General features: G+C 43.1%; 1 protein-coding gene across 4 annotated transcripts in view; it reads left to right on the forward strand.

The window, feature by feature from the left end:
- The window catches only part of LOC142491499 (uncharacterized), a 56,204-nt gene that overhangs the window by 24,502 nt on the left and 15,463 nt on the right, over nt 1-16,239 (forward strand). For all 4 annotated transcript variants that reach the window (XR_012800414.1, XM_075594161.1, XM_075594163.1 and 1 more), the window contains exons 10-14: nt 2,522-2,675; nt 3,580-3,655; nt 5,739-5,828; nt 9,839-9,929; nt 10,042-10,134. Coding sequence is in view for 3 of the 4 variants with exons in the window: in XM_075594161.1 (XP_075450276.1) it covers nt 2,522-2,675; nt 3,580-3,655; nt 5,739-5,828; nt 9,839-9,929; nt 10,042-10,134 (504 nt within the window). In the remaining variant the exon portion in view is untranslated. The remainder of the gene's footprint in view (nt 1-2,521; nt 2,676-3,579; nt 3,656-5,738; nt 5,829-9,838; nt 9,930-10,041; nt 10,135-16,239) is intronic.

Here is a 16,239-nt window from a genome sequence, read left to right on the forward strand (position 1 = left end):
CGCCGCACATCCCGCTGGAGCGATTTCAGACCCGCTGGTGCCGTCGCCATCGGATGACACGTTGCGCATGCGTCGTGACTTAAATGTCCTGATAAACACTGCGCGTATAGCGCTATAGTGTAAAATGCCTCCAAAGTTATTGAAACCTTGAATGCTGGTAGATGAAGGCAAATAAACCAACATGAACCTAGACCAAATCCAAACAAGTGATCAGTCCAACGTGTAAAACCACCCTACGTGTTTCATGACACTAGGTCACTTCGTCAGGGGCATCTGCTGGGCTGTGTGGACGGACGTGAATAGTGTTGCAGCTGGGCTTTATCCCTCAGTACTCTTATCGTGCTGGTAGCATTTTTCGACTTCCCTGTGCAGGAGACTACATGCCTCTAGAGCTCCTCTTTGCCAGTTATTACTGTAGTATCTGCATTAGCCTTTAGTTGTTGCCTTGTCCAGAGCTCCTCTTTGCCAGTTATCACTGCAGCATCTGCATTAGCCTATAGTTGTTGCTTTGTGCTCTGACCTCGGTATTCATTGGTCTGACATTCCTTGCCTCAGGGAATTGAGTCGCAGGGTATAGGGAAGTACCAGGGGACTACGGTCTCCCTGGGAACGGGCCTGAAGAAGGGGTTTTCATACCCCGAAATGTTTGTTGCCCCCCTTGCCCTGGACTTTCCTCTCCCTTGTCCTTGTTTCCCCCCTCCCTTTCCCTTTCCCATCCTTCCCTCCCTTCCCTGTTTCTCTCCCTGTTTTAGCTTGTCTAGATTTCTTTAGCTATTTTTTGTGCATCCTTTTCATTCAGACATCAGCAGTCACCATCTAGCTTTTTGTTGCGTATCTTATGTATACTATTAAATACTTTTGGCTGATCCTATTGCCTTAGCTGTATCATTTTGAGTGCCGGGAACATTTGTTTTGGGTCTATGTGTACTGGGAAGAATTAGGGTCCTCCTTGTTCCCTTGAGCACCACCCCATTAGATTCTCATTCTTATTACGAGTGCTGTCTAGTACATTTGTTTATAGAACATATTACAGTGTCTTAAGTGCCTACTAACTATTCTGTGAACATGTTTTGCCAGTGCTAAAGATCAACTCCATTCAAATGGACGGGACTTGAACTTATTCCAGCACGGAAAATACATCCTCACAGCATAATAAGGGACTTGGACTATGCTGGCCACTGCTCTTATTAGGTATAAAATTCCAGAGACGCGCATTCTTTATCATTGTTGAATTGTCTTCAATATATTATATCTTACCTAGATATAATAATTCCACATCTGGTTTATATCACAAAAATATTGTGTAATGCTCATAACACATAGGCAAGTAGCTTAATCAGCACAGAGGTTATGAAATCCTTTGCTGGTGTACCCCTTAGGTATCGGACTGTATGGAAATGGATCAAATCTCACATCAAATCAAACATGAAATCAACTCAAGTGCTAAAAGAGCTAAGGCTTGAAACGCGTAGGTGTGTGCCTCCTGCCTGTGTATGCTTTTTATGATCCATTAAATTAGTTCATTTTTCTCCACTTTGGGAACGCTCTCATTTTTGATCTGTTTTCACCCTGCATGGAAGTAGTGCTGTGTCTTTTTTTCCTTGTTTCACATCTGGTTTAGCACACAAAAATCACATTTATTGCTTGAAGCTATTACTTGTATATAGCAGATATATGGTAGTTCACATCAAATATGTCATGTGCTTTTCAAAGATGGTAACTTGTTTTTGTTGCTTCCTTCTTCTCTAGATGACATCCCTTTTTCTGACTTAGCTAACCAATCTGTCTCTTATTATACAAAGAAAACTCCTTAGTCAGCATTCTATTCTAAGTATTATGACTGAATTTGGTATCAAATGTGTCTTTCTAGATGGATCCATAACTTTGTCTATCTGGCATAATAGCATCTTACAGATATGGAAATTAACCATGTCTAACATTGAAAATCTATGACAAAGCCTTCGCAGATACCCCAAGACAGCCATCGGTCATCATCTATCCCTAAATCTAACTTTAGAGTTAGCCACACCTCTTTACTGCAAATAACCTCCTTGTAATATTATCTATTGCAATCTACAATTGAAACTAGCCACATTCTTTACCATCAGAAATAATCAATGTAGCACCGGTCTTTCCCCAATCATACATAAAATAAATTACAAATAAAAAGGGATATCTAACAATCATGTTACAATTGTTTTTCCATTTATAATAACCAATTTGGAAAAGCTAGTTCAACTGTATCTGAAAAGACAGTTTCTGCAATTATATTTCCAATTACAGGTTAACATAAAATATCATATAAAATATTGCTTCAATGACAAGAAACATTACACCTTCTATAACCCCTATCCACCCCAAAAAATAAGCACAGAGTATAAGTGACAGGTAAGCCAATAGACCAATCAACTGAAGAATTTTGCACACTAAACCTCTGGCAGCATATTCTCTTGCACCCATGTAGTAAACGTTGTGCTTCATTTTACACCCCTGATTAATATTGTAATATTTTTTGGTCCAGCACAGTGAAGTTGAAACAATGATTAAGACAAAAGGGCCTACTCTATCCGTTCAAGAGTTTCAAGTCATCATTAGCAAGTATTTTTACACTGAACTCTTCAGTATATTGAACAAAGATGGAAGCAGCCACTTTCCAGTCCATGATCCAACACAAGGTGAGCAGATGTAGGAGGTCTTCTTCATGGTGGAGGGACCCCTGATGTGGGAGAAAGAGACCTATTTCACTAAAGACTCAAGTGCTATATATATCCTCCCAAACCAACACATAGAGGGTCACATGTGCTCATAAAAGAGCACACCTGAGAGATATGCTATTAGGAGTCTCTGTGTCTCTCTGTGTCTCACATTGTGGTTATCATTTGTCCTACAGTCTTGTGGGAAATGGTGACTTGGAGAATTACAACTGGACTGAATCAGTGAAATTGTTATCTTCTAAGGTAGGGGAGCTCAACTCCAGTCCTCAAGCCCCTCCCTCCCCCCCACCCCCACCCCCACCCCCACCAGGTCAGGTTTGCCGGATATCCCTGCTTCGGCACAGGTGGCTCAATCAGAGGCTCAGTCGAACCACCTGTGCTGAAACACGGTCTGATTGAATCACCTGTGCTGAAGCTGGGATATCCTGAAAACCTGACCTGTTTCTTGACGACGAGTTGAGCACCACTAGTTTAAGGAGCAATAACAACAAAACAATATGTTCTATATATATTTTTTTTAAGTACTTTTATTTCCTAGGTTATTTTTAAAGGAAATGCTTGGAAGGGATTGTTTAAAAAATATAGTCTGCAAGTAAGTGAAGATTGGGAATAGATAGAAGCGGTACTCAGAACAGGAGTGCTAAGTACCATGGTACTTGCTGGACTAAATATATCTAATAATAATCTCTTTAAAGCAGTGATTCTCCTCAAGGACCACATCAGGTTTGAGGAGTAGCCAGTGCACTTGTACACAGGTGAAGTCACATAACGTGCCTGTGTATAAACTGTTGGGTGCTTGACTCAGAAACCTGGTCTGAATAAAGGTTTGAGAACCACAGTTTTAAATGTGTACTTTTCTTTTAAGCCGACCCGCAATCGAGTCATCTTTCCAAAGCTTCAGCCCCTCCAAGAACTAGACCCCAGGACAGAAGACAAGCGAGGTAAATCATTTTCCCTGCAGGCAGTAACTGTGTGCAAAGAATGCAGTCTCAACAGGAAAACTAGGTCCCAGATCCTCAAAAGGGTTCTAAGTTTTAGCACGCCTTTACAACCCTTCACGTAAGTAGGAATAAAGGCGTGCTCAGGCCTAGCACCCTTTTGTGGATCTGGGCTGAAATCTGGCAATAACAGATATTAGACATAACCTGCAACGAACACTAATCACATCCAAAGAATGCTCAATAGCAAATCATTATAATGATGTGATCAGTGTACACAAAAAAGAAACAAATTTTAATAATAATGCCAGAAACACTGAAATGGCAATATGTATCAAAGTCTCCCAACTGCAATATTAGTGCAATATTAGTGCAAAAGTCTGCACCAACATAAAAAAAATCTGGTTGAAGGCAATTGTATTTTTTGCATTGATAAACCTGTTGCTGTTTATATGTTCCACTTTTGCCTGGTTTTGCACCTGGTATACACATACAGTACGTATCTCCCATTGCTTTGAGGTGGCATAAGCCCTTTGTACTGGACTCAAGGTGGGAGTGTAATTGAGGGGATCCTCCTTTATAAGCATTTAGAACACTCTTAATTAAATTCTTAACAGGTGCAAAGGGAATAATGCAAAATTTGAAGAATGGCCAGGGTAACACAACAGCTGCCCCCTGTGGGAAATTGTATTGTATTGTATGTCTTTATTTATATAGCGCCAAAAGTGTACTCAGCGCTTCACAAAGAATACAGTACAGGGAATTTTAAAAATACAATAAGTGCAGCAAAAATCAGACAATGGGAAAGGAAATCCCTGCCCCGAAGAGCTTACAATCTAAGAGGTTAGAGGGGAAACTTACAGAGACAGCAGGTGAGGGAATAAGTGCTGTAGATGGGTGTTAAATGAAAAAGTTAAGACCATTTAAAGGGGAAGAGATGGCAGGGAGGCGTAGGTAAGAACAGGTGTGTGTGTATGTCTGGCTTCAGGCTTAGGGGAGATCCCCAGCAGCAGGAAGGAGTAGATAGAGGGTGTGAATAGAGGATTTGTGTGGGTGTTTTTTATTGAGGGGTAAAGAAGATGGAGATATATGAATAGAGTTGGAGACATGGGGCTGGTAGAAAGAAATGTGTATTTTGAAAAGAAGCGAGGTCAGAGCGAATATAAATAGTAGCAGCATCATGGCAGCAGTAGTTTAGTGCTGAGATGTGTGGTCTGGGATAGAAAATGTCCACCTTTCCAGCGTAGTTCACATCCAGGATTGAGGGTCCGTAGGTGTTCTGTAGTCCCCTTGTTTCCCCCCTGTTGAACTCCCTGTTAAACTCGTCCATGCCACTTAAAACTGGGCCACTTTGAATCCTGGGCTGCTTTTCACAGCTCTGGTTGCTCTTATAAAGGCCTAATAAGTCACCTGACAGAATTTATTTGAGCCCAACCAGCTTAATTAGCACATGTGAGGCATATTAACACAGATGGTTTTTTCAACAGGGTCTTGTCATGCTAAGTGTTAGTGTAAGTTAATTTAATTTAGACTAGACTAAAGACTACAACTACAAATACACATAGCACAGGATTGCTTGCAGAGTGGGATGAGTAGTAGGATGATATTTAAAGTAATTGTGGGAAAGGCCTACGGCTGACCCCACAATCACAGGCTTTAGCCTGAAAATTATTGTTGTACACACTGTATAGATTAAAATACTACTTTTTTTTTTTATAATTGTTGCATAATTGTATTCATTACAAATACAGTAGAGAGTGTGGAGTAACTGGATAGGAGGGAATCGATTTTACATTGAACCACCAGAAATCCATAATGTATGCATTATTTTTTCTTCAAATCCTTCCATTGAAATCAACAAGTCGGACAACATATAAGGAAAGATTTTATTTTAGAAGTTTATTTTATTTTAAAGATGGCAACGTTTACCTTTTTAGAAGAAGATGAAGAAGCGGCTGTATTTTCTAGAGCACATGATTCTCGTTTGGTTGTAATATGTCACTGTAAAACTTTTGCTCAATGAGTCTAAATCTATACATGGCAGTGTTGTTGTCTTAATGCCCCTTAAAATGTGTGGAATTTGCAGAGAGGAACGAGAGATGCTTAAGAAACAAACTGCTGAGAGACGTGAAAAGGAAGAAAAGATGCAGCGACTTATAGAAGAGGAGCAGAAAAGGTGGAATAAAATATATTTTCTATTGATAAGATATAAAACATGCAGGGGAGGGCGTCAGATCTTAAAGGAACAGTGGGATGAATATTACAAAAAGGAAAACACGCCAGTGTTTGTAGTAATGGACCATCCAGTACTCGAGGGTAACATTTCTCCTAGGACCAAAGCGAATTTATGGCAGTGGCAATTTTTAATAGGTTATGCCGCACATTAGTTTCTGATAATTCACCCTTCTAAAGTTAAAAATAAAAAGCGGGTAAAGCCATATAAAACACCACTTTGCAAACCTGTAAATTAGAAATGAATCACTGAATTTAACACCAATTGTTATTTAGGCAGAATCCAGATAAAGAGCTATGTCAATACTGATAAAGCAAGTTGTGTGATGTGCGTTTTTATTAAATTTTATTTTATTATCTAAAAACCAGCACACCAACCACTGCTCACTCAAATGGCAAACACCACAAATTTACAAGTTGCAAACAACTATCCAAATTTCTACTCATACTATTACTCTCTTTAGCAGGTGATATTGAACCTAACCCAGGTCCTCCCATTTCAGCTCTGTCCCATGCCCCTGAGAATTCCACCTTAAAATTCCAAAAAGGGCTATCTGTCGCCCATATAAACATCCGGAGCCTGCTGCCCAAACTGGACGAACTAAGGGCATGGTGCCTTATGCATAAACCCAAAGCCATCGTTCTTACAGAAACATGGCTATCACCTAAAACTCCTGATGCAAATATCGCCATTCAGGGATACTCCATTTTTAGGAGAGATAGGTCAAAGAGAGGAGGAGGGGTGTTATTTTATATTGCAGACACATTACAATTTACACTGTTAAATTGCCCACCAAGCCCACCCTCTTTTGAAATTCTAGTTGGCAAAATCTGCCTCCCCTATTCTAAGCCCATCTTGCTTGCTGGCATCTACCGCCCCCCTAAAGCCCCTCTACAATCCCTGACTGATATCACCCAATTTCTTGGCTCCATTTCCTCTCTGAATGAGAAGAGTGAGCTGCTAGTTCTTGGGGATTTCAACTTCAATTGGCTTGACCCTAAAAACCACAAAATCCAGATACAACTCAAGTCACTTAACCTATCGCAACTCATTTCCCAACCCACACGGATAAACCTGAAATCGCATAACCATTCCTTGCTAGACTGGATTCTCTCCTCAAACCCCAGCAGAATCCAATCCTCTGGAATCCTTCCTGATATTTTCAGTGACCATGCAATAGTGTACTGTGATAGGAAAATTAAACCGCCCCATTCAAGCCCTAAAGTTCTTCTCACTAGAACATTTAAAAACTTTAACCCACAACAGTTTCTGGATGACCTTACCAACCAACCATGGCACAGAATCGATTTAATTCCCGACCCTGATTCTGCGCTCGACTATTTCCAATCTGAGTTCTTAAAACTCTGCAATACCCATGCTCCACTACGCAAAATAAGGGTACGGGGGGCCCACCTTCCATGGGTTACACCTGACCTTATAGCACTCTACCAGTTCAGGGATGCCTTGTGGAAAAGCTACAAAGTAACTAGCACTACCAAGGATCTCAATCACTACAGATGCATGCGGAACATGTGCACAAGGCAAACAAGGCATGCAAAAGCACAATATTACTCTGACAATCTCCACCAAAATACATCAAACCCAGCTAACTTCTGGAAGGTTATCAACAATATATTCCAGCCTCCTAACCATCAACAACCAAGTAATATCACTAAGGGGGATATTACTCTGACAAACCCCACTGACATTGCAAATGCATTCAATGATTACTTTGTGGGGTGTGCCACTAACTTATTAGCGAAACGCAGCCCAAACCACAAACCTGAATCTCATCCTGGGAGTACCCCTATAGTCCCACCCCCTCCCAACACTGCCCACAATTTTCAATTTGGCCCAGTATCTGAAGAGGAGATTATACAAGCTCTCCTCAAACTAAAACTAAGCAGCCAATGTGGACCCGACTTTCTACAATCTAGGTTCCTACGACTTGGTGCCCCAGCCATTGCCAAACCAATTGCGTCCATAGTCAACTCTATCCTGTCTGCAGGCCATATCCCTAAGACCTGGAAAACTGCCAGAGTTGTCCCAATCTTCAAAAGTGGGGACAAAAACACTGTCTCAAACCACAGGCCAATCTCACTTCTCCCAATTCTATCCAAAGTCATGGAAAAATGTGTCCACTCCCAATTAAGCGATTTCTATACCAAGACAAATTTCCCTAGCCAATTCCAATCTGGCTTTCGTCCCAAACACTCCACCGTAACTACCCTGCTAAAAGTTTGCAATGAAATCCAGTGTGGAATGGAACGGGGACAACTCACTGGTGCAGTATTCCTAGATTTTGCAAAGGCTTTTGACACAGTTGATCATGCTATCCTGCTTAACAAACTCCAGAGCTCTGGAATAGGGAAGCATGCTTTAAACTGGTTTCAGTCCTACCTATCAGGAAGATCCCAACATGTGTCCATCTCGGGCTCTAACTCCAACCCCCTGGATATCACCTGTGGTGTCCCGCAAGGCTCTGTTCTGGGGCCCCTACTCTTCTCAGTGTTCATTAATGATCTTCCCACAGCTTGTAAGGAACCTCAATACACATGTATGCAGATGACACAATCCTATATGCACACAGCCATAGCCTCTCTGACCTTCAACACATACTCCAGTCTGACTTTTTGAGACTCGAAAACTGGATTTCCCAAAACAAACTGTTTTTAAACACTGACAAGACTAAATTTGTAAAGCTTCCAGTGACTGAGCTCCTGATTAGAACCAACGCTAACACCACTCTAACACCTGTCACTAGTTTTAAATACCTGGGCTTATGGTTTGACTCCCACTTAACATTCGGGATGCACATTGATACCCTGACAACCAAGACCTATGCCAAACTAGGGGTACTTTACAGGAACAAATCCTCCCTAAGTCTCCTGGTCAGAAAGCGTATTGCACAGCAGATGCTAATGCCAATTATTGACTATGGAGACATAGTATATGGCTCGGCACCTAAAACCCACCTCAGCAAACTTGACACCATCTACAATTCAATTTGTCGTTTTGTTCTCCAATGCAACTACAACACACATAACTGCGAAATGCTCAAAGAACTAGATTGGTCATCACTCGAGTCTAGGCGCAAAGTTCACCTTTCCTGTCTTGCCTTTAAATTCTTCATGGGCAAGCTACCCAGCTACCTGAACAAGCTCCTCACCCCTACCACTTGCAGCACTTATCACCTGAGATCAGACTCCAAAAGACTGTTCATGGTCCCAAGGCTCAACAAATTATCCGGACGTTCCTCCTCCTATCGTGCACCCCAAAACTGGAACAACCTACCAGAGACTCTCACATCCACCACCAGTTTAGTTTCAAATCTAAGGCTGTCTCACATTTTAACCTGGTCTGTAACTGTTTCATACACTCATAATATATATTTTCTTTAACTGTGCACGCAAAGTCTTGTATATAATGTATACCCTGTTAATTTATGTAACTCTACTTGTAACCATGTATTATTTGTTTTACTCTGTGCCCAGGACATACTTGAAAACGAGAGGTAACTCTCAATGTATTACTTCCTGGTAAAATATTTTATAAATAAATAAATAATTAATGGAAACACTTGTTTAGATCAAAGGAGCAAGCAGCAGTCCTTGCCTGGAGGTCATAAATTAAGAAGCTATTTAGAAAGCTTTGATATCAGTAAGTGGTGTCTGATTTAATAAATAAAACCCAGCCACTTTTACAAACAATTCCTATATGGTATGGCTGTGATCCAACTTATCTGATACTGTTATCATCAATCTGATTGTGGTATGTGTGGCGGGCAAACCATAAAAACCATTCTGAGAGGTTGAATGAACTTAAATCATTTCAAATTGAATTTAAATAAATGACAATGTGTAGTGAGGCGCTGTGCAATATTGCCAGAAAGCTTTTATGTAAAGACTGATAAAATGCTCTATTCATGGTACAGTATGTCTAACCTACCGTAGGCAAGAGGTGGCCAGGCTGAACAGACTTCTTGAAGACACTAAGAGAAGATTTGAAGCTCAGAAAGCTCGCCTTGAAAACCAACTCATGCAGGTTTGGCACCGAATAAATAAAGGCCTTGCTTTTCTGCCAGGCAATGCCCAAATGTTTCATGGTGTTTTTCCCAAACGCGTTGTGCTTTCCTTTCTAAATCGGTTTCTGGTAGGAACAACAACGGAGCTATGAAGTGCAGAAAAGGTCAGAGGAGCAGATAAGTGAATTACAAGGGGAAATCAAACAGCTGATGGAGCAAAGAAGGGTAAGAATCAATATTCATCCCATCAAACATTTTGTCCCAGATCCACAAAGGGATGCTAAGCTTTAGCACACCTTTATTCCTGTTCATATGAGTAGATGCTCTTGTACTTTATAGTGTATTAGAAAAAAAAGTGAAATACATAAATAAGAACTGATACGTGCTAACTATTCTGGAAGCCAGAGGGTCACGTGGGGATGACTTAGCTCAGATAGTGCCAACTCGCCCTCTTTCCTAAGCACGACAAGATCTGTTTCTTTTCTTAGTTTTATTGAGGGAAAACAGGATAAGGTACAGTCTCTTGTGTAGAGGTGTAGGTGTCTCTGTATGTGCTCAGTGATCAAGGGATGTGAAAAGATACTTCTTCATCACCATTACAGGGATTACTGCAGGGTACTCACAAGTCCAGGGAAAATGGTGGAAAGAAGGTGGTGATACATACTGGGTAATAAAATGGTATGGGGACAAACCATCTGTGGGCAGAACAGAGGGGGAGAAGCAGACCAGCCCATTTGAGGGGAAAGCTGGGGCTGCCATGACAACTCACAGGAGTGTCTGGGGAAGCTGCAACATGTAACAGAAATGTTGCATCTTAATGCAGCATACTGCTGGGAAGAGGGGAACTGGCACTGTGTTTGTGTGCAGAACCAAACACATACAGCTGCCACTAAGCAGGCTGACAAGCAGGGCTGCAAGGACAAGGGGGGAGGGGGGGGGGTGAGACAGAAGTGCATACAGGGGTATTCCTGTTCCATGACACTAACGCTTAGCACTTGTGTGGACTCTTTTGCACTCTACTAATCACATTAGGAAAAAAGCAAAAAGTTTTATTTTATTTTTTTAAATTGTACCTACTAAGTAGCTAGCAACAATTTCACAGGCATTTAAAATTGTACCTTGTCCATTTTAATATGTAAAATAGTAAAGGAGGAAGCAATACTGGGTGTAATATTAATAAACAATGCAGAAGTACTAATCAGTATTAAAGTGAGGAAACGTTTGAGAAGTAGTGATCAGAATATGGTCTAATTCACAATAAACAGGATTATACGAGATCAACAAAGACGCTTAATTTTCGAAAAGCAGATTTTACTCGACTAAGGAAGATTCTACAAGAAATAACTTGGGCTGAAGTTCTTGCCAAAGAACATTCAGAAGATAAATGAACTGTCTTTAAATCATTGTTGGATGAGTACACTTATCAGTGTATACGCTTGGGTAATTCATGTAATAGAAGCAGATCCAAGGCAATGTGGCAAATAAACAGGTAGGGGAAGAAATACAAAGGAAGTGGCAGGCATTTAGATTGTTTAAATCAGAAGGAGCAGAGGCGTCTTATCAGAATTATAAAGTACAGTATGTAACACGAGTTGCAAAAGGGCAATCGGATTAGCAAATATTGCAAATAAAAAGAAGGTTGCAATGGAAAGTCAAATCAATCAAAATAAGCTCCTTAAGTTTATTAAAGTATTACTAAATAAAATATAGAACCATTTCAGGGTGAAATAGACAAACACATTATTAGTGATGAGGAGGAAGCAAAAGGTGTAAAAGCAGCAATTCTACATTCCCCCTTTTTTTTCTTCTCTGTATATGTAAAGCATGTGCCAATGTATAATTCTACATTCTTACCTAAACTGGCAATCTGGTGCTCCTGTTATAAAGCTGTAAAATTCCGGATTGTGTGCCTAAGGAAATGGCCGCCTTCTAACTTTGTGCTGCAGTCTGTGAAATGCTGCAGATGATATGTAACATTATATTACTAAGTGTAACACGTTATTGTTACATCTTTCAGAGCAATAGGCAGTCTGCTGTTTGGAATACAGCAACAGATCTGTTTGTGATACTTTATTTCCAAACTTTATATTTATTTCCAAACTTTATATTTATATCCAAACTTTATATTTATCATTTATGGACTACATTGTCACATGTTCAGTGCCACAAGATTGGCAGTAAGCAGATGCGATGCCTTTTATTTAAAAAGGGAGCTAGATCCCAACCAGGGAATTGCAGACCTGTAAGCCTAATATTAATAGTAGAGAAATGATTTGAATGGTTATTAAGGGATAATATTCAGGAATACCTTTTGGATAATAAACCATTAGTTATAGTCAGCATAGATTCATGAGGGATGTGTTATGTCAAACTAATAGTATTCAATTGAGGAAATAAATAGGAATATTAATCAATACAATGCTATGGATATCATCTATTTAGATTCTGCAAAAGCTTTTGATATGGTGACACACAAAAGGTTAATGAACAACAAAAAGGTACCTGGTCTGCAAATATTTATACCGAGAGTGAGAACTGATCGAAGGATATGAAGCAGACAGTTGTTATAAATGGAGCATGTACATATGTATGTATATATATTTTATTTATATAGTGCAATTTATGTACATAGCGGTTCACAGCAGTAATACACATAACATAATAATATAAAACAATGGGAATAAGCGCTTCAGACATGACAGTATCAAAAAGAAGGTGGGTCTCTGCTGCAAAGAGCTTTCAATCTAAGTGGTAATTAGGGAGAACTTACAGAGACAGTAGGAGGGTGTTATGGTCAGTGCATCTGCAAGGGGTCCAGGTCAGCGTATCTGAGATGTATAGCATCAGTCAGCAGACCTATACATATGCTTCATTAAATAGGTGTGTTTTTAGATGTCTTAAAGGTGGAGAGAGGGTGCCCTTCAGATATTAAGGGGAAGGACATTCCAGAGGTGTGGGGCAGTGAATGAGAAAGGTTTTAGGTGGGAGAGGGCTTTAGATAGAAAAGGGATCTACAGAAGACATCCTTGAGCAGAACACAAGAGTCAGGCAGGTGTATCGCGAGAAATTCGGGCCGAGATGTAAGGAGACGCAGAAGAGGGTATAGCCTTAAAAATGAGGAGGAGAACTTTGTAAGTGATACAGAGTTTAATTAGAAGCCAGGAGAGGGATTTCAGCAGGAGAGATGCTGAGACAGGTTTAGGAGAGAGTAACGTGATAATAGCAGCAGCGTTTAGGATAGATTGTAAGGGAGACAGGGGAGAGGCAGGAAGGCCGGATAGTAGAAGGTTACAATAGTCCAGAGAATGAGGGCTTGCGTTAGCATTTTAGTAATAGAAGGACATGTAGAAAAGTATATCTTTGTAATATTGCAGAGGAAAAAACTACAGGTTTTAGCTACATTTCGAATGTTAGCTGAGAATGTGAGGGTAGAGTCAAGTGTGACACCTAGGCTGCGTACTTGTGATACTGGGTGTATGATAGTACTGCCAACAGTAATGTAGGAAGGGGCAGTAGGGCCAGGTTTGAATGGAAGTAAGACATGTTAAGTTTGAGTTGGCCGAGGGTCATCCAGGTTGATATAGCAGCAAGTCATCCAGAGACTTTAGTCTGTACAGCAGGTGTGAGGTCAAGGGTAGAAAGGTAAATGTGTGTGTCATCAGCATTGAGGTGATATTTGAACCCTAGAAATGTGATAAAATCACCTGGAGAGAGTTTGTAGAGAGAAAAGAGAAGAGGTCCTAGGGCAGAGCCCTGGGGTACCCCCACAGAGAGATTGACGGATGGGAGAGATAAGAGGAAATCCAGGATAGAGCTCTGTTACAGATACCAAGAGTATGGAGAATGTGAAATAGAAGAGGCTGGTCCACAGTATCAAAGGCTGCAGAGGTAAAGTAAAATGAGCAAAGTCTAATGACCTTTGTCTTTTGCAGCATGGATGTCATTAGTTATTTTTGTGAGGGCTGTTTTAGAGACGTGAGCAGTGTGGACGCCAGATTGTAGATGGTTTAGGAGAGAGTAGGTGGTGAGAAAGTAGAGCAAGCGAGAGAATACAAGGCATTCAAGGAGTTTAGAGGCAAAAAGCAGGAGGGAAACTGGGTGATAATTAGAGAGACAGGTAGGGTCAAGCTTTCTGTTTTTGAGTAAAGGTATGACTGTTGTATGCTTGAAGTAGGCGGGAAAGGTACCAGAGTTGAGGGAGGAGTTGAAAAAATGGGTACGTGTAGCGATTAGAGTAGGAGCAAGAGGTTTGAGGAGATGGGAGGGAATGGGGTCAAGAGGGTAGGTGGTAGAGGGAGAAGGGATCAGCAGCAACATGTCCTCCTCTGTGACAGAGGAAAAGGAGTCAAGGAAGGCAGGAGGAGAGTTAGGAGGAGGTGTAGAATGTGAGGAGGATACAGAGGGGAAGTCTTGGTGAATAGAATCCACCTTAGTCTTGAACATAATGAGATTGGTTTCAGTGGCGTAGCTAGGCATTCGCGGGCCCCCGGGCAAAAAATATTTCAGGGCCCCATTAATATTAACAATTTTTTTTCTCCCTCCCATCCTCACTTTCATCATCCCTCCTCCTCATCATCCCTCATCATAATCTCTCCCCCTCCCCATCATAATAATCATCTCTCCGTCTCCTCATCTCTCCCCCTCATCCCCCACATCATCACCTCTCTCCCACCCACCAGCACCCCTCTCCCCACCCCACCAGCACCCCTCTCCCCACCCCACCAGCACTCCTCTCCCCACCCCACCACCACTCCTCTCCCCACCCCACCACCACTCCTCTCCCCACCCCACCACCACCTCTCTCCCCACCCCACCAGCACCTCTCTCCACCCCACAGTGACCTCTCTCCCCCTCCATTGTCACCTCCCTCCCCCCTCCACCATCACCTCTCTTCCCCCCCCCACCATCACCTCCCTCCCATCCTCACTTTCCTCATCCCTCCTACTCATCATCCCTCATCATCCCTCATCATAATCTCTCCCCCTCCCCATACTAATAATCATCTCTCCGTCTCCCCATCTCTCCCCCTCATCCCCCACATCATCACCCCTCTCCCCACCCCACCAGCACCTCTCTCCCCCCCCCCACCCCACAGTCACCTCTCCCCCCCCCCACCCCACAGTCACCTCTCCCCCTCCATTGTCACCTCCCTCCCCCCCACCATCACCTCTCTCCCCCCCACCACCATCACCTCTCCCCCCCCACCACCATCACCTCTCCCCCCCCCCCCAACATTATCCTCCCCTTTCTCCCCCACTACTTGCGGGTGGTCTGGCATTAAACAGAGGATAATCCGGCAGAGGAATCAGCAGCTGTTACAGAGGGAGAGCAGGACAGCAGGGAAGGAGAGCACTCAGTGGTCTGACCCAGAAGTCTTTCTTACTTCTGGTATCTGCTGCTAGAGCGTGGCCCTCCCCTGCTGTCCTGCTCTCCCTCTGTAATAGCTGCTGATTCCTCTGCCGGCTTAGGCCCGTTCTATACTGCATGCGGCCGCGCGTGCACGTGCCACATGCTTTTTGTATGTATACTGTGAGAGCTGTGAAGGTACAGTGTTTGTGTGTATGTGTATGTGTGTATGTATGTGTATGTATGTATGGGTGTGTGTGTATGTGTAATTTATTATTTATTAAAAAAAAAAACATTGGTAAATATGGAATATTTATTACATTTGTGCAGACACACACACACACACACACACACACTCACACTCACACTCACACTCACACTCACACACACACACACTCAGCGCCGGTAGCGGCGCGAAAAGAAGTTTTCCCCCATCTTCGCCGCTGTTTGTCGGCTCCCCGCTCCCTACCGTGCGCGGCGCCATTATAGAAAGGCTGACTAACGTCAGCCAACTAAAATTGTGCGCGCGCCCGGTGTATTGCGCGCCTGGTGTATCGCGCGCCCGGTGTATCGCGCGCCCGGTGTATCGCGCGCCCGGTGTATCGCGCGACCGGTGTATCGCGCGACCGGTGTATCGCGCGCCCAGTTTATGGCGCGCGCCCGGCGTATCGCGCGCCCAGTTTATGGCGCGCGCCCGGTGTATCGCGCGCCCAGTTTATGGCGCGCACCCGGCGTATCGCGCGCGCACGGTGTATCGCGCGCCCGGCGTATCGCGCGCCCGGCGTATCGCGCGCGCCCGGCGTATCGCGCGCCCGGCGTATCGCGCGCGCCCGGTGTATCGCGCGCCCGGTGTATCACGCGCGCCCGGTGTATCGCGCGCGCCCGGTGTATCGCGCGCCCGGCGTATCGCGCGCCCGGCGTATCGCGCGCGCCCGGCGTATCGCGCGCAGCCCGGTGTATCGCGCGCGCCCGGTGTATCGCGCG

This window comes from Ascaphus truei, chromosome 3 (genome assembly GCF_040206685.1).
Source record: "Ascaphus truei isolate aAscTru1 chromosome 3, aAscTru1.hap1, whole genome shotgun sequence".
Taxonomy (NCBI): Eukaryota; Metazoa; Chordata; class Amphibia; order Anura; family Ascaphidae; genus Ascaphus; species Ascaphus truei.